This window comes from Harpia harpyja, chromosome 3, assembly GCF_026419915.1.
Source record: "Harpia harpyja isolate bHarHar1 chromosome 3, bHarHar1 primary haplotype, whole genome shotgun sequence".
NCBI classification, from domain to species: Eukaryota; Metazoa; Chordata; class Aves; order Accipitriformes; family Accipitridae; genus Harpia; species Harpia harpyja.
Window position 1 is genome coordinate 77,224,529 of NC_068942.1, and position 18,165 is coordinate 77,242,693.

General features: G+C 54.5%; 2 protein-coding genes across 2 annotated transcripts; one reads left to right on the forward strand and one right to left on the reverse strand.

Moving 5' to 3' along the window:
- Positions 1-5,935: 5,935 nt before the first annotated feature.
- Positions 5,936-11,794, reverse strand: LOC128140195 (translation initiation factor IF-2-like). Its single transcript, XM_052783731.1, has 3 exons — positions 11,708-11,794; positions 10,556-11,089; positions 5,936-7,494 (listed from the first exon to the last, which is right to left on the reverse strand). The coding sequence occupies exons 1-3, from the start codon at positions 11,792-11,794 to the stop codon at positions 7,426-7,428; spliced, it is 690 nt and encodes a 229-aa protein (XP_052639691.1). The 3' UTR covers positions 5,936-7,425.
- Positions 11,795-13,210: 1,416 nt separating this feature from the next.
- LOC128140251 (inositol 1,4,5-trisphosphate receptor-interacting protein-like 1) lies at positions 13,211-14,961 on the forward strand. The gene has a single exon (XM_052783764.1). It carries the CDS (start codon positions 13,438-13,440, stop codon positions 14,959-14,961), a length of 1,524 nt encoding a protein of 507 aa, XP_052639724.1. The 5' UTR covers positions 13,211-13,437.
- The last annotated feature ends 3,204 nt before the right edge of the window (positions 14,962-18,165 follow it).

Here is an 18,165-nt window from a genome sequence, read left to right on the forward strand (position 1 = left end):
TCGAGGTGAGGTCTCACCAGTGCCGAGTCCAGGGCGGGACGATCGCTTCCCTAGTCCTGCTGGCCACACTATTTCTGATACAAGCCGGGATGCTCCTGGCCTTCTTGGCCACCTGGGCACACTGCCGGCCGTCGACCAACACCCCCAGGTCCTTTTCCGCCTGGCAGCTTTCCAGCCACTCTTCCCCAAGCCTATAGCATTGCGTGGGGCTGTTAAAACCCAAGCGCAGGACCCGGCACTTAGCCTTGTTGAATCCCATACAGTTGGCCTCAGCCCATCGATCCAGCCTGTCCAGATCCCTCTGGCGAGCCTTTCTACCCTCAAGCAGATCAACGCTCCCGCCCAACTTAGTGTCATCTGCAAACTGACTGAGCGTGCGCTCGATCCCCTCATCCAGATCAGTGGTAAAGATATTGAACAGAACTCACCCCAATACTGAGCCCTGGTGAACACCACTTGTGACCGGCCGCCAGCTAGATGTAACTCCCTTCACCACAACTCTCTCTCATATATCTGAGAGCATTGTCCAATTGCTTCTTGAATACCAACAGGCTTGGGGCCGTGACCCTTTCCGGGGAGGGGCTTGTTCCACTGCTTGACCACCCTCTCGCTGAAGAACTTTTTCCCGCTCTCCAATCGGAACTTCCCTTGACGCAGCTTTAAGCCATTCCTTCGTGTCCTATCACCGGACCCCAGGGAGAAGAGATCGGCACCTCCCTCTCCGCTCCCCGTCCCGAGGAAGTTGTAGGCAGCAATGTTGTAGGCCAGCCCTCGGTCTCCTCTCCTCTAAGCTGAACAAACCCAGTGTCCTCAGCTGCGCCTCATCAGGACATGTCCGCTAGTCCTTTCACCGTCTTCGTTGCCCTCCTTTGGACACGTTCTAATATCTTTACATCCTGCGTCCATCGTGGAGCCCAAAGCTGCACACGGTACGCGCGGTGAGGCCGCGCCCCTCCTGAGCGTAGTGGGTCAATCCCTTCTTTCCACCGGCCAGCTCTACTGTGCCTAAGGCACCCCAGGAGATGGCTGGCCCGTTGGGCTGCCGGGACACGTCGTTGACTCCTACTGAGCTTACCACCAACCAAGACCCCCCCCAGATCCCTTTCCAGAGCCCATACGTTCCCGTCGGCCGCCTAAGTTCCCAAAGGAGACTCCTGGTCAGCCAAGCCACCCTTCTGGCCCTCGTGCTTGACTTGCGACACATTGCAATTGCCCGCTCCTGTGCCCTTAAGAAACGGCTCTTTTTTTAAAAAGTGACCGGCATTTACGGGCAACGATACCCTCGAAAGCAGATTCCCAGGGGACCCTGCTATCTAGCTCCTTGAGCAGCCTAAAGTCTGCTCTCCCAGAATCCAGGGGAGTAGCTCTGCGGACAGTGTTTCCCATATCACCAAAGATTTTAAACTCAACCATTTTCTGATCACTATGGCCAAGACAGCCACCAATCGTCACTTCACCCACAAGACCCTCTCTATGTACGAACAACAGGTCTAGGAGGGCACCCTTCCTAGTCGGCTCCCGTAGTACCCGTATCAAAGAGTCGTCTTCAACGTGGGCTTCAGGAATTCCCTGCGCCTGTTCACGTCTGCTCTGTGACAGCCCCAGTTCGCAGCTGGGAAGCCGCAGCCGCCCATAAGGACGACAGAGGGCGACTGATCCAGAGATTTCCCGTGATTCCTTATAGATTCATACGTTGGCGTCCTCGTCCTGGCTGGGTGATCCATAGTAGACTCCTGCAAGGACATCCACTTTATTAGCTTTTCCCCTAATCTTTACGCAGAGGCTCTCGACCATGTCGTCCCCAGCTGCAAGCGCTCTACAGTCCAACCCCTCCTTTACATACAGCACTGCCCCTCCGCCTTGCCTGCCCTGCCTCTCTCTCCTGAAGAGCCTGGAAGGGTCCGTCACTGCACTCCCGTCACAGGACTCTTCCCAGCAAGTGTCCCTTAGGCCAGTGACGTCGTTGCTCTGGGACCGAGCCAAGGCCTCCAGCTCCTCCTGCCTCTTCCTCGCACCGCGCGCTTGAGCCTACGGACGTTTCAAATGCGCTCCAGTGTCCTCGGCACATCGTGGAGCAGAGCGAAACCTCCGCGCACCGTTCCTCCAACATTGTCGTGCCATCATTAGCTTATCACTGGTAAGCCTGATTTTACGCCCTCCCCCCCTTCAAACCTAGTTTAAAGCTCTTTCAGTCAGCCCCGCTCGCTCGTGAGCAAAAATACTTTTCCCCCACTACGAACGGGGGATCTCGTCAGGCCCCAGCAGGCCTGGTGTCGCGTAGACCGTCCCATGGTTGAAAAACCCCCAATTCTGCCAGTGACGCTAGCCTCGGAGCCAGGTGCTGATACGCTGCGTCCGCCTGTGTGTTTCGATGTCATTCCCTACAGCTGGGAGGACAGAGGAGAATACTACCTGTGCTCCTGATCCCTCTACCGATCTGCCCGAGGCCCTGAAGTCTCTTTTGATCGCCCTTGGACTTCTCATCACGACTTCCTTGGTACCCACACGAAAAAGCAAGAGCGGCTAATAATGAGGGCCGTACAAGGCTCGGAATTTTCCTGGTAACGCCTTCAACCCGAGCCCCAGGGAGGCAGAAGGCTTCCCAAAAAGGCGCGTCTGGTTGGCAGACCGGGGCAGGAGTGAACGAATTCTTTACGTTGCTTTGCCTGGGCGTGTAGCTCGTGCTTTACCTACTAAACTGTCCTCTCTCAACCCACAAGCTTTCCCACTTTGACCCTTCAGATTCTCTCCACCATGCCGCTGCGGGCAGGGGATTGAGTAGCTGCGTGATGATGCCAAGCTGCCTGCTGGCATTAACCCACAGCACCTGGGCAGCCAAAGCCCAGTGAATCATTGAGACCAGAGCCCACTGCACCAGCTCTTCTGCAAGATGCTCCCCGACGCCGTGGCAGCTGAGCTGTCAGCACCCTATGCCCGCATTCCCCGACCCAGAGATGCACGGACACTCTCGGACACAGCCTTTGTCCAAACAAGACATTTATTGACATCTTTGCGCACGGTAGATCTCCCGGAGGGAATGGACTCGCTCAGAGAGGGAGGGCGGTCGCTGTCCGCATGGTAAGAGGCATCTCTGTCGCAAGGCTCCTTGCAATGGCCCCTTTGGCTGCATCGGGTCCCACTCCGCAGCGTGTGCTTTTGCTGTGGCAGAAACCTGCGGCAGCGATTGCCACTGCCAATTGAGGAGCGTGTTCTCCGTGTCCAGCGCGCTCAGTTCTGCAGCACCAGCTCCCCGAGGAGTGACTTCAGGCCTGGCCCTGTGCCTGAAGAGGCTGGGACCCTGATTTTTTCCTCAGCTCCTCCTCGGGGTGGTGCAGGAAGCACAGCACGTCCTCCACCAGCCGCTCCCTCGTGCAGGTGCACTCCAGCTCCACGCGGAGGCCGGAGTTCCTCGCTGGCATCTCCCCCGTGGTGCCCAGCTGCGGGTGGAAGGCGTGCCCACGGGGGGGCTTCAGGGGCACGAGTAGGCGGCAGACAGCGTCATCTTAACAAGGACTTCAACCTTCCAAGAATCTGCTCGCACCGACGTCTGGCTTCAATCGCGGCATGAAATTTTTCCTCGCATCTTTGGGAGATACGGTAAAATTCCGCCATCTCGTCCATCATTGTGAACGCTTGTTGCAGTTCCCAGATGCGCTTGGTCAAAATCCTGCCCACATCCGCTGCAGTACGGGGGTTTACGTTTTCCTCCTCCTCATCCACCTTCTTTCCGCAGCTGGCCTCCTTGCTGCTGCTGGCTGGCTGACGGCTCCTTTTCCTGAGCCACCAGCAGAGCCCGAAGAGCAGGAGCAGGACTCCAGCAACGGCCCAGAACTGCCACTGCTGCAAGGCAGCAAAGAGCAGGGCTCGCCAGGCAAAGCCGCTCTGCTCCTGGGCCCTCATCTCCAGCTGCTGCGTCCTCAGCTCCAGCTGCTGCCTCCCCTGCTCCAGCTCCTGCAGCAGCCGAGTCATCTCTCGGCTCAGATAGGTCTCACGCTGCTGCATGCGCTCGCGTGTGGCCTCATCCGGCGCGTCACTGACCACCTGAGCATTGCAGAGGATGCTTCGCACAACCAGGGTGAAGAACTGCATGGCAGCCATGGCCTGCAGGAGGAGGGAGAGAAGGGGTTCAGGGGGGCTGGGAGGGAGGGAGCTGGCGTCGGGGGGAGCAGGGGCGGGAGCCGCAGGGAGCTGGGGGCAGGTAGGAGAGGGGGCGAGGCAGCTGGGAGGCAGCAAGGCCTGCGCCCAGCCCTGGTGGCGGCGGCATCGTGCCCTGCCCAAGGTGTTGCCGCGAGCAGCTGGGCCCTCGATGCAGGCTGAGAACCCACCCCCCCCCCCGGGGGCCCTCGTCCAGCCCAGCCTCCCCCCGCCTGCGCACTCACCGCTCGCCCAGGCTGTACTGGGGCAGCGCTGCCAGCTGGTGCCTTTTATACCCCCCCCCCCCCCATTGTGACTCGTCCCCTCTGATGTCACAGGTGCCAGAGCGCATCACGGGCACGCCCGCCGGCCAGCCCCGGCCTTCGGCCTCACCCCGGCTCAGCGACTCACAGCTGCCCTGGTGTACTGGTGAAGGCTGGGCTAGAGTTCGTTTTCTTCACGGGAGCTTGCGTGCTGCTTTATGTTGGATTTCTTGCCATCTGCCTGCCAACGGCAATCTCACAATCACGGAACGTCCTGAGTTGGAAGGGACCCCCGAGGGTCATCGAGTCCAACCCCTGACTCTGCATCGGGCAACCTTAAAGAGAAATCCTAGAATCCTAGAATCCCTTAGGCTGGAAAAGACCCTTAAGACCATCGAGTCCAACTGCAAACCTCACCCTGCCAACTCCTCCAGTAAACCATGTCCCCGAGCACCACGGCTACATGTTTTTTAAATACCTGCAGGCATGCTGCCTCAACCACTTCTCTGGGCAGCCTGTTCCAATGCTTGATAACCCTTGCAATAAAGATAGTTTTCTTAATATTCAATCAGTTGTGCAGACTAAACAACCCTAGCTCCCTCAGCTGCTCCTCAAAGGACTTGTTCTCTAGACCCTTCACCAGCTTTGCTGCTCTTCTTTGGATGCGCTCCAGCACCTCAGTGTCATTCCTGTACTGAGTGGCCGAAATCTGAGCAGACTAATTGAGGCGAAGTCTCACCAGTGCTGTGTCCAGCAGGGGATGATGACTTCCATAGTCCTGCTGCCTATGTCGCCGAGGCTCACACAATCAAATTAAACATGTTAAAATCAACAAGTGTATTCTTCAATCAAAAACGTTTAGAACTCCAACAACAGTAGTAAACCACAGGTTCAATGATGTAAGGGGAAATGTATACTACAGGACCTTGTTAAGAATTCTTAAGCTGTAGAAATATTAACCCAAAACGCGCATATAACTCACTCTAATGAATGAAGGCTCTCAACCTTGAGGTGGTACTTCCAGTGCTGTGTCGACCAAAGGGGATAGTCCCCAACTGCAGACCCGCTGCTCCAAGGAGGACCAACTTAATTTGCCCTCTGGCAGGGCACCATTTATACCATCGTCGAATCTGGCTTGTGGTTATATATGGTCATATTAGTCCTCATTGGTCGAGGGTCAACACTTTGTTATTCCTACATGTGTACCTGGTGGTTGTAACTCGACCGTGCAGGTGGGGCGGCTTGACCCCCTGACTGTGGCTTCTGGGGTTTTTTTCTCTTTTTCATGGCCGAGAAGTTTCAGTCTCTATCAGGGCGAGTGTACCTGCCACACAATCCACCCCGTGACCACAGCCACAATTCAGCTGGTTTCCTTGGAGTGGTGGTACAGTGACCCCTTGCCTCCAAAGTTAAAAGGGATCACAGTTTTGGTGAGTTTTGACGCTCATTGTGGATCGTCATTTCCTTCTTATTCTGAAGTTATAATGGGGTATCTAATACAGTAAAAGGTTTTAAGGGAGTATACTTAACCATTAATACAGATTTCACTACCACGCGTTTAATAAAGTTTATTGTAATACAGATTATAATAATCATAACTACAATCATTGTTAAAGATTGGAAGAGGCTGGTTATCCATCTCGACAAAGAAAATCCAAACATACCAAAAACCTTTCCCAGCCAATTAGTCCCTAGTGCAGCAACATTTGCATCTGAGTCTTTTGCCACTTTCTTCATTTTGTTGATTTGGTCCTGAAGCAGCACTGATACATTTGGAATGTGGACACAGCAGTCATCCACTGACATGTTCAAAACTCTTCATACACCTTTCTCCTTTAGTAGCATCAAATCCAGTATGGCTCGGGTTTGGATGGTCATTTTACTCGTATGTTGTAACTGATCGTTCAAGAGCCCCAAACTGTCAGACACAGCATTGGCTAAGGCTGATAGTTGTAGACCCAGTTCTAGAATGCTCTGTCGGTTTCACACCAGAGCAATTCCTAGCCCAAATATTGACTCCATCCACCATCCGACTTGTGTTGAGGCTTCCTGCCATCCCTTCTGAAAATCCCTTGGCCTATGTTCCCACCACTTGTATGGCATAGGTCCTTCCCAATTAACAGGACAGAGAGAAAGCACATCTAATGTGCAGGCTAGTCCTGGGATGGTTGGATATAGTCGGGAATATAGGTGGCCGTCAGAACATGCCCACACTAAGTTAGGGTGTGCTGAGACGCTGGATGTTTGACATGAACCTGGTATGGTAGTAAGGGGACGACAGTAGTCTCTCTCGCTCCAGTTCAGGACCAAAGGTTGTGAGTAGCTAGTATTGCTACACAGACAGCCTTGTATTAGAGCTTCTTGGATGGGAGGTTATAGCCACAGTAATGGCATTTTATCCTTGCACCCAAATTCCACCTGACAGTTCCCGAGCAGACATTTCCCCGCCAGTATTATTTTTTCTTTTTCTCCATATCAGCTAGGTCCACAGGTGTGTCTAGCCCACACGCACTTGAGGGGGCAGTCAAAAGAGTTTCCGTTACATGTACTGGGACATTCACTGTTATCCTGTTCAGGGTGTTTGATACACCATGAGGCATTTAATGGCTTTGTGTTTTGAGGAGAATGTTCATTAGTGTTCCATCGAGCACTATATTTGGTAGTCCCCCATGGAATTTCGGGGCATGGTGTAGTACCATTCCAGCTCCACCCTGTGGCCTCATGGGTAGGCTGGAGAATATAATTACATCTGGTGTTCTATACCGAACTAGCATTTACCGCACCTGGTGACCAACTGTAGGCAAGAGAAGTATAGCCTCCTCCCCTGCCCTCTTTGAACCTCCAGCTATAACTGTTAAATTGCTCCCATGTGAGCTCAAGGGCTAGCGATATATTGATGTCCTGCACAAAAATCAGTAGAGTGTCTTCAGCTGACTTGGGGGTAGGTAGGCAAACCGTTACAGAAGTTAGGTTCCTCATTTGGGCGAATCCCACTATCACTTTTGCTACTACGTTGTCATCCAGATCTTCACCATGCACGCTGGCCACCATCATCACTGCCAGTAGGAGCACCAGGATGGCTTATTTCTCCGTTGTCCTGTAAGAAAACACAAAGCTAGGCCTCAGTCCTTTGAGACCAGGTCTCGGGGTTAGAAGTCGGGGATTATCCACCAGGCACTGATACGGGGAGTCTTTCCACTCCTGTCTAGGGCTTCCCAGGCATATAAGCCTCTGGGTTTAGGCAGGGTCATAGGAACAGTGCCAATGGAGGGCAGTTTCACCATGACAGGTTGGCCCACATACATCCTTAGTGGGAACTGGTGTCCGTGATCGTCCGGTACAGAGTCATCACACGTTAATGGTCCCGTAGGACAAAATGCTTGAATTTTTGGACTTCAATAATTTCCCCATCGGTTATTAACAGTAAAAACTCCTTGTGGTAATCGTATGTCTCAGTTATGGTGTGAGACGTCAGCATGTCTTTTGATCAAACCACTGGTTCGTTCAACTGTACTGTTAGCTTGGGCATAATATGGTGTGTGAAACACCTATTTGATGCCTTCCCCTCGTGCCCCGTCTTGTGCCGCTGTGGCCATGAAATGTGACCCATTGTCACTTTGTATACATTCAGGAATAGGTAAAATAATAAATCATTCTCACAGAGCTTGGACTCTCTGATCTCCGGTGGCTGTGCTAATGGCTGTGGCCATAGACAATCCCGGTACCACCTCTACTCCTACCAAAATATATTTCCTCCCATGGGGTGGTTTCAAACGGCCAACCTAATCAATCTGCCACGTGCTCCAAAGAGCCTTGCCTTGTCTGATATGCTGGGCCGGGGCTTGATTTGGGTGATCAGCCTTGAGCCTTATTCGGCATTGTGCGCAAGCCGTGAGGATCGCTTCACAGGTTTTCATAGGCAACGGCCAACCCCGGGATCGCCATTCATAACAGAGATCTGCTTTCCCTGGGTGGCTTCGCTTGATATGCAACCATTCAGCTAATCCGTCCCAATCTTCCTTCTCACTGGTGACCGTCCTGATTTGGGCCAGGTGGTCCACCTGGTGGTTCCATTTTGCAGGGGGGGTTCCATCCCGTGCGTGGCCCTTTACCCATCCCACCTTTAAAGGCCGGGACCTCCCTGTTGCCAGGAGACATTGCCAGTCCTCTGTCCTCCATACCTTTGTACGACCTATTTCCCATTTACTAGATTCCCACTGACATATCCATTCTGTAACGCCCTTAATGGTTGCATAGGAGTCGGTATAAACGACAGTAGCACCATTCTCTGTGGCCAGTAATAGAGCCCGTAATTCTCCTACTTGTGCACTACCTTCACCCTCTTCTTCGACTGTCTTCCCAGTACAATTTCTAATGCTACTGCTTTATATTGCCATCTTGATCCCACTGGATGGGCAGATGCATCAGTGAACCATACTCCGTGCGTATCGGAGCCTGCCACAAATTCAGGTGCCTCTTCAATCGGAGAAGGTTTGTAGGGTCGACCCAACAAGGTCAGATTGGGGTTTACAGGCTGTTGTAGTCCGGAGGCCTTAAGCGGACCCTCTTTTAGTGGACGCAACTGGCTAATCCCTTCTAAGTATGCATACCATTTCCTAACTGTGGCCTTTTGGGCTTCTCCCGTGGGAGGAGGAGATCCATGGAGGACTGAGTTTAGGAGAGGAAGAGGGCCCTGTACTGTAACATCCTGTAACGTGTGCAGCTTTTCAGCCTCCTTAACCACTCTAATGAGGGAAAGGACCCCTTTTTCCCAGTCCAAGTACCGTTGCTCGGTCTCCTTAAATGAAGCGGAAGAGAACAATAAAGGTCTAGCTGGTGTTCATGGTCCCTTTTGAAACATGCCACAGTACGAAGCATGTGCAGCAAATCCCCAGTCCACCCCTAAAGGATCTCGCGGGTGCAACGGGCCTAGCCTCTGGTAAGCCTTGAGCTCATCTTTCAGGATATTGAGAGCTTCTGTATGTTGCGGAGTCCAATCCCATTTCCTTTTCTTTCAAAGCAAGTCATACAGAGGGCGGGCAATCACTGAGAACCCGGGTATATGTTTTCTCCAGTAGCCCAAGGTACCTAGCAGCTGCTGGAATTCCATCTTATTGCCTGGAGTCTGTCCCTTCTCAATAGCTGACAGAGTGTCATCAGGTACCGTGACTGCTCCAGCTATCAACCAAGCTCCTAGGAATTTAATTTCTTGTCCGGGACCTTGACATTTAGAAAGCGGAATGTCTAGCCCATTCTTGGTCAACAGATTCCAGATGGCTTCGGCCACTTGCCCTACCTGTTCCTTGTTCTCTCCACCAACTACGATATCATCTCTATATTGATATGTATGGATGCCTTATGGCACTTCCACAGCATTGAGAAGCTTGGCTAAGGCACCGTGGGCAACAGTAGGAGAGTGCCTGTATCCTCGGGGAAGTTGATTAAAGGTGTATTGTGTCCCCTCCCAAGTAAATGCGAACTGGGGTTTGTTCTCTTCCCTTAGGGGAATCATCAAAAACATATCCTTGACATCTAAAGCAGCCGTCCATGGGTGGGCAGCTGCCTGTATTGCCGTTACTATTTAGGTTACGCTTGGGATGGCAGCAGTTAATGGTGGGGTATTAACTGTTTAATGTCCTATCATCAGTTGTTAATTGCCACCTCCCACCCGGTTTACGGACTGGCCAAGCTGGAGAATTATAAGGGGAGTGTGTGCGACTTATGATCTGTCTTTTCTCGAGGTCGTTAATTACTTCTGAAATCCCCCCTGTGGTAGCGGGTATCGAGAGACACGGGTTACTTTAGATGGCGGTAGCGCAGGAGCAACCTACAAAGTTTTCACATGGGTAGCCTCTGCCCCTCTGCCTCCACAGCTCCACACCCTGCCATTGCGTAGCTACCATCGTTTGCCTGCCAGCACGTCGAATCCTAGTACATTTCCCTTGTCAGAGCTCACAGCCACTTCCACAGCCGTCACTCTCTTTTCCCCAGGCAGCCCGAGTTCAGTTTGAGCTATGGGACATTGTTCTGCCGCTCCTGCCTGGCACTCCTATTATGTTTACGGTCTTTCTTGAGGGTTTGATTCCTAGCTCATCAGCTAGTTGTTCATGTAAAACACTCATTCGGGCCCCTGTATCCGTCGGGAGTTCCGAACTTACCCGTCTTGGACCCACAGGAACCAAGAGTGTATGAGGCTCCTCATCAGCAGACCACTGGGAAGAACTCACCGCGCGGACGGGGCGGCCTGAACCCCACGCCGCAGCTCCTAGCTTCTTCACTCTTCCCGTTGCCCTCGCAGTGCCGCGCGAGGGCGGGGCGCGGGTGCCGGCGTCTCCCTTCGGTCTCCAGTTTTCCCCTCTGGCGATTCCACCGGCTGCCGGCCTTTCTCCGCCGCTCATCCCCTCCGGGATCGGCCCGCCGCCCCGCCCCGCCCCGGGGACGGGGGTCAGGCCCGCGCCAGGGGCGGGGCGGCGTTCGGGGCGGGGCTTGCGACTGCCTTGCCGGACCTGCCCGCCGCCCGCCGCGCCGCCCTCCGGCTCCGCCCACCGGCCCTCGCGCCCGTGAGCCGCGGCGCTGTGGGACACTTCCGCCCAGCTCGACGCCTGCGCGGGCCGGGCCGTGAGTGGCGGTTTTGGCGGGTTGCGCTCAGCCCTTTCTCTGAGGGACGTCCTCGGAGGCTTTTTAAGGCGTCCCTAGCCCTCTGAGAAGAGGTCTAAGGTGGCGGGGGTCCACCTCTGTGGGCGTCGCCATCCCTCGCTGCCCGCCCCCTGTCGTAGAATCTTAGAATCGTTTCGGTTGGAAAAGACCTTCAAGATCATCGAGTCCAACCACCAACCGTGCCCACTAAACCACGTCCTGAAGTACCCCGTCCGCTCGCTTTTTGAACACCTCCGGGGCTGGTGACTCAGCCGCTTCCCTGGGCAGCCTATCCCAAGGTCTGACGACCCTCTCGGTAAGGAAAAGTTTCCCAACACCTAACCTCAATCTCCCTTGCCGCAACTTGAGGCCGTTTCCTCTCGCCCTATCTCCAGCCACCTGACAGAAGAGACCGGCACCCACAAACATACACCGCCTGAACACGGGAGGCCTTTTGCACCCCCTCCGTCAACCCCGACAACGCCTTTACCCGAACAGTAAGGGATTCTCCTCTCTCCTTGGGGTCCGCACCCCCAGCCCGATAGGCTACTCGGGACGTTCTCGGTTGATCGTCCCCAGGTCCGTCAGTCAGAAACACTCCCGATCCCCAGAAACCCCTAGCTGCATCATCACTGAAGAGCATCTAATGTGCCCCCATTAAAGAAACTCCCCACACTCTTCATGAGGGTGGGTGTAACCGCAGCAGCCAAGATGTCAATAAACCACTGCTTTGAACAAAAGCTGCGTCCATGAGCGTCCATGACATGAGCATGTTGGGTTACTATTTCTAAAGCTTAAGCATTCTAATTGTTAAAGGATTTTCAGTCACGGGTTTCTCTAGGTTTGCTTTATTAACAACCCCGAGTTGGGCCACCACCGCAGTGAATGGCGCACTTCCAAAAGTTTCCAAACCTTACATACCCTTTTGCCACCCACTGTCCCACTCCAAAGTCTCTGTAATTTTCCAGCCGAAGTCTCTGTAATTTTCCAGCCGATTTCCTGTTCTCATATCGTTATCCTTCATCGTCTTATCTCATCCGTTCTCCATTCTCATGTCTCGGTTCTCCTGAGATTGGTGGTCATAGGCAGAAGGTCTCCGCTCACCATCGTCACTTATCTTCTTACACTTCAAAGGTACCTATGAATTTCCAGAGAAACTACTCAGGTTATTTCATTAATTTACCTTGTTCTAAAGTTAATCACTTACTCCCGTGTCTTAGGTCTAAGATTTATGATCCTTCCTCTGTTGATTCAGCTTGACTGGATTTTAAGCCAGCCATGAAGAGGGAGTCTCATAGAACAATTACGCAGCTCATAGATATTGTTTTATAAGCGCCCGCATTCTATCAGTCATATCTAAACCAATTTCTAATCATTAGTTGCATGTCCAATATGAATAGTCTTAAAACAATGAGGCTTAAGGCCTAGTTCCTTTTACACTAATGTTGGTTGTGTAGTATTAATTTCCCCTAACATCATTGAACCGCTGGTTTACTAATGTTCTTGGAGTGCTAGACAATTTTGATTGAAGAACAAACATGTTGATTTTAAAACGTTTAATGAGATTGTCTGAGCCTCGGTGACAGAAGACGTGAAGGAATGGCTTAAAGCTGCGTCAAGGGCAGTTCCGATTGGATATTAGGAAAAAGTTCTTCAGCGAGAGGGTGGTCAAGCAGCGGAACAAGCCCCTCCCCGGAAAGGGTCACAGCCCCAAGCCTCTTGGTATTCAAGAAGCATTTGCACATAGGCTCATTCTATGATACATATTTGAGGTTGCCTCGTGCGGAGTCAGGGGTTGGACTCGATGACCCTCGGGGGTCCCTTCCAACTCGGGACGTTCCGTGATTGCGAGATTGCCGTTGGCAGGCAGATGGCAAGAAATCCAACATAAAGCAGCACGCAAGCTCCCGTGAAGAAAACGAACTCTAGCCCAGCCTTCACCAGTACACCAGGGCAGCTGTGAGTCGCTGAGCCGGGGTGAGGCCGAAGGCCGGGGCTGGCCGGCGGGCGTGCCCGTGATGCGCTCTGGCACCTGTGACATCAGAGGGGACGAGTCACAATGGGGGGGGGGGGGTATAAAAGGCACCAGCTGGCAGCGCTGCCCCAGTACAGCCTGGGCGAGCGGTGAGTGCGCAGGCGGGGGGAGGCTGGGCTGGACGAGGGCCCCCGGGGGGGGGGTGGGTTCTCAGCCTGCATCGAGGGCCCAGCTGCTCGCGGCAACACCTTGGGCAGGGCACGGTGCCGCCGCCACCGGGGCTGGGCGCAGGCCTTGCTGCCTCCCAGCTGCCTCGCCCCCTCTCCTACCTGCCCCCAGCTCCCTGCGGCTCCCGCCCCTGCTCCCCCCGACGCCAGCTCCCTCCCTCCCAGCCCCCCCGAACCCCTTCTCTCCCTCCTCCTGCAGGCCATGGGTGTCATACAATTCTTCACCCTGGTTGTGCAAAGCATCCTCTGGAACGCTCAGGTGGTCGATGATGAGCTGGATGAGGCCACACGCGAGCGCATGCAGCAGCGTGAGACGTACCTTAGCTGGAAGATGAGTCGGCTGCTGCAGGAGCTGGAGCAGGGGACACAGCAGCTGGAGCTGAGGACCCAGGAGCAGAGCGGCTTTGCCTGGGGAGCCCTGCTCTTTGCTGCCTTGCAGCAGTGGCAGTTCTGGGCTGTTGCTGGAGTCCTACTCCTGCTCTTCAGGCTCTGCTGGTGGCTCAGGAAAAGGAGCCATGAGGTGGACAGCAGCAGTGACGAGGAGAGTTCTAGCAGTGACAGGGAGCAGGCGGAAGAAGAAGACGACGACAGCGACAATGATCAGGGAAGGTTTTTTGAGGAGCGCATACAGTGGCCAGTTCAGAACCTAGCCAGGGACCGTCAGGTGGTAAAGGACCTCATAGACAACTTCATCCTTGTCTTCAGAGAAATCTTGTCAAATAGTTTCTTCCCAGTGCTGCAACCCGCCATCAGGGTGGGCAGCGCCTTTGAAGGTTGGAGTCCCCGCGAGGAAGACATCATCTACCGCCTGCTCGTGCCCCTGAAGCCCCCCCCTGGGCACGCCTTCCACCTGGAGTTGGGCAACAGGGGGGTGACGCCAGCATGGGACTCCTACGTCCGCGTGGAGCTGGTGTGCACCTGCAGGAGGGAGCAGCTGGTAGGAGACATGCTGTGCTTCCTGCACCACCCTGAGGAGGAGCTTAGGAGGGATCAGGATCCCAGCCTCCTACGCACCCTTTGCACTGGCTCCTACCTAGATGTGCAGAAAACTGCCCGCTGGTTCGATCAACTGGTGAGAGCAGCCTGGGTGGTTTTGCCTCAGTCAGCCACGTGGCGTCTAACCATGCTGCCCTCTAGCCGCTCCTGCAAATTCCAGGTGACAGAAGGCAACAACAAAACCCGCATTATTGAGATGATGTTTGGGGTGCAGCAAGGCAATTCGGACATCTTCGTGAGCAGCCAGAATTCAGAGGCCTTCTTCACCCCAAGCACGATGTGGCCAGAGAGCTACGCTGTGGCAGAGGCGAAGTTCTTCAGGCATATGGCCAGGCAGGTCCCGCATGACAGCTACCATCTCAGATGCCTGCAGGCCTACGCCCGCATCCTGGTGGGCACAGGCTTTTCCACCTATACGTTGAAGACAGTTGTGATGCACCTCCTGAACACCATACCCCTGTCAGGCTGGCACAGGAGGCATTTCCTGCTGCGGATGGAGGATATCTTGCGATACCTGCGCCGCTGCCTGGAGGAGAAACGCCTCGACCACTTCTTCTTAGGCAACGAGAGGGTGCCTGAGGAGATAATCTTGCCCCCAGACTTCCACATGGCCGAACCACTCAACCTCTTCCAGCGCCTGGTGCAGGATCCGGCTGCCCACGCCGAGGCAATGCGTGAGTATAGGGATCTGCAAGAACGGCTCACAAGACTGCTGCTCCTCGGCCGCTGAAAGAGATCTTCACACACAGAGCTGTGTTTGCGGGACTCACAGCTGATGGCAGACTACCACCTCATACCAGACTACCACCTCATACCGCAGGGAATAAGAGGGAAGAATGCGAGACACAGAAAGTAAAGGGAAAACCCTGTACAGCAGCCCTCTGTCAAGAGTGTCAGCGTTCTCCTCTAGGCAGTCTCCCCAGTGCAGCAGATGGTGGTGACTACGGCGGCTGCAAAGCTGACATTCATCCTCCTTCCCCCTCACAGTTGCGGCCATGGTGGCGATTTCACATGGGCCCAGAAATTCTTCCTGGCAGCTCCAGCCGTGCAGGGACCAAGCACAAGGCAGCGCTGATGTGCCTCTGTGTGTTCACTGCAGTCTGGATGGAGATAGCACCCATGCCAGACGCTTCCTGAGGAGCTGGTGCCACAGAACTGAGCACGCTGGACACGGAGAACACGCTCCTCAATTGGCAGTGGGAATTGCTGCTGCAGGATTCCGCCACAGCAAAAGCACACGCTGCAGAGTGGGACCCGATGCAGCCGAAGGGGCCATTGCAAGGAGCCTTGCGACAGAGATGCCTCTTACCACGCGGACAGCGACCGCCCTCCCTCTCTGAGCGAGTCCATTCCCTCCGGGAGATCCACCGTGCCCAAAGATGTCAATAAATCTCTTGTTTGGACAAAGGCTGTGTCCGTGAGTGTCCGTGCATCTCTGGGTCGGGGAATGCGGGCATAGGGTGCCGACAGCTCAGCTGCCACGGCGTCGGGGAGCATCTTGCAGAAGAGCTGGTGCAGTGGGCTCTGGTCTCAAGGATTCACTGGGCTTTGGCTTCCCAGGTGCTGTGGGGTAATGCCAGCAGGCAGCTTGGCATCATCACGCAGCTACTCAATCCCTTGCCCGCAGTGGCACGGTGGAGAGAATCTGGAGGGTCAAAGTGGGAAAGCTTGTGGGTTGAGAGAGGACAGTTCAGTAGGTAAAGCACAAGCACACGCCCAGGCAAAGCAACGTAAAGAATTCGTTCACTCCTGCCCCGGTCTGCCAACCAGACGCGCCTTTTTGGGAAGCCTTCTGCCTCCCTGGGGCTCGGGTTGAAGGCGTTACCAGGAAACTTCCGAGCCTTGTACAGCCCTCATTATTAGCCCCTCTTGCTTTTTCGTGTGGGTACCAACGAAGTCAAAAGAGACTTCAGGGCCTCGGGCAGATTGGTGGAGGGATCAGGAGCACAGGTAGTGTTCTCCTCTGTCCTCCCAGCTGTAGGGAATGACATCGAAACACACAGGCGGATGCAGCGTATCGGCACCTGGCTCCGAGGCTAGCGTCACTGGCAGAATTGGGGGTTTTTCAACCATGGGATGGTCTACGCGACACCAGGCCTGCTGGGGCCTGAAGAGATTCACCGTTCTCAATGGGGGAAAAGTATTTTTGCTCACGAGCGAGCGGGGCTGACTGAAAGAGCTTTAAACTAGGTTTGAAGGGGGGAAGGGGTAAAATCAGTCCTACTAGTGATAAGCTAGGGATGGCGCGACAATGTTGGAGGAACGGTGCGCAGAGCTTCCGCTCTGCTCCACCATGTACCGAGTACACAGGAGCACGTTTGAAACGTCTGTAGGCTCAAGCACGCGGTGCGAGGACGAGACAGGAGGAGCTAGAGGCCTTGGCTCGGTCCCAGAGCAACGACGTCACTGGCCTAAGGGACACTTGCTGGGAAGAGTCCTGTGACGGGAGTGCAGTGACGGACCCTTCCAGGCTCTTCAGGAGAGAGAGGCAGGGCAGGCGAGGCGGAGGGGCAGTGCTGTATGTAAAGGAGGGGTTGGACTGTAGAGCGCTTGCGGCTGGGGATGACGTGGTTGAGAGCCTCTGCGTAAAGATTAGGGGAAAAGCTAATAAAGCGGACGTCCTTGCAGGAGTCTACTATGGAGCACCCAGCCAGGATGAGAACACCAACTTATCAATCTATCAGGAATCACGGGAAATCTCTGGATCAGTCGCCCTCTGTCATCCTTATGGGCTGCGAACTGGGGCTGTCACAGAGCAGACGTGAACAGGCGCAGGGAATTCCTGAAGCCCACGTTGAAGACGACTCTTTGATACGGGTACTACGGGAGCCGACTAGGAAGGGTGCCCTCCTAGACCTGTTGTTCGTACATAGAGAGGGTCTTGTGGGTGAAGTGATGATTGGTGGCTGTCTTGGCCATAGTGATCAGAAAATGGTTGAGTTTAAAATCTTTGGTGATATGGGAAACACTGTCCGCAGAGCTACTCCCCTGGATTCTGGGAGAGCAGACTTTAGGCTGCTCAAGGAGCTAGTTAGCAAGGTCCCCTGGGAATCTGCTTTCGAGGGTATCGTTGCCCATAAATGCCGGTCACTTTTTAAGAGCCGTTTCTTAAGGGCACAGGAGCGGGCAATTGCAATGTGTCGCAAGTCAAGCACGAGGGCCAGAAGGGTGGCTTGGCTGACCAGGAGTCTCCTTTGGGAACTTAGGCGGCTGACGGGAACGTATGGGCTCTGGAAAGGGATCTGGGGGGTCTTGGTTGATGGGAATTCACTCAGCAATTACCACCACGGTCAAACCAGACTTGACCTGGGTAAATTAATGTAATTGATTGCCAACCAAACCCCATTAGGGTAATGAGAAATAAAACCAAATTTTAAAACACCTTCCTCCTGCCCCTCTCTTCTTCCCAGTCACGGTTTCACTCCCGAATTCTCTCCCTCCTTCCCCCCCAGTGGCACAGGGTGACGGGGAATTGGGTTCGGGTTCAGTTCATCGCATGTTGTCTCTGGCGCTCCTTCCTTCTCAGGGGCAGGAGTCATCACTCTTCCCCTGCTCCAGCGTGGGGTCCCTTCTACGGGAGACAGTCCTCCATGAATGTCTCCAGCGTGGGTCCTTCCCATGGGCTGCAGTTCTCCACGAACTGCTCCAGCATGGGTTCCTTCCACGGGGTGCAGTCCTTCAGGCACAGACTGCTCCAGTGTGGGTCCCCCACAGGGTCACAGCCTCCTTCGGGCACCCACCTGCTCCAGCGTGGGGTCCTCCACGGGCTGCAGGTGGATATCCTCTCCACCGTGGACCACCACGGGCTGCAGGGGAATCTCTGCTCCAGCGCCTGGAGCACCTCCTCCCCTCCTTCTCCTCTGTCCTTGGTGTCTGCAGGGTTGTTTCCCTCACATATTCTTACTCCTCTCTGCCACCTGCTGTTGCACAGCAG

What these genes read in the sequence shown, in the direction of transcription:
- LOC128140195 (XM_052783731.1), bottom strand. Translation starts at nt 11,794, where the DNA reads ATGGACGCTCATGGACGCAGCTTTTGTTCAAAGCAGTGGTTTATTGAC. An exon ending in CACCCACCCTCATGAAGAGT is followed by an intron (nt 11,090 to 11,707) that starts GTGGGGAGTTTC and finishes TCAGAGGGCTAG; the next exon opens with GGACGCCTTAAAAAGCCTCC. An exon ending in TTCCTGTGGGTCCAAGACGG is followed by an intron (nt 7,495 to 10,555) that starts GTAAGTTCGGAA and finishes GTTTTCTTACAG; the next exon opens with GACAACGGAGAAATAAGCCA.
- LOC128140251 (XM_052783764.1), top strand. Translation starts at nt 13,438, where the DNA reads ATGGGTGTCATACAATTCTTCACCCTGGTTGTGCAAAGCATCCTCTGG.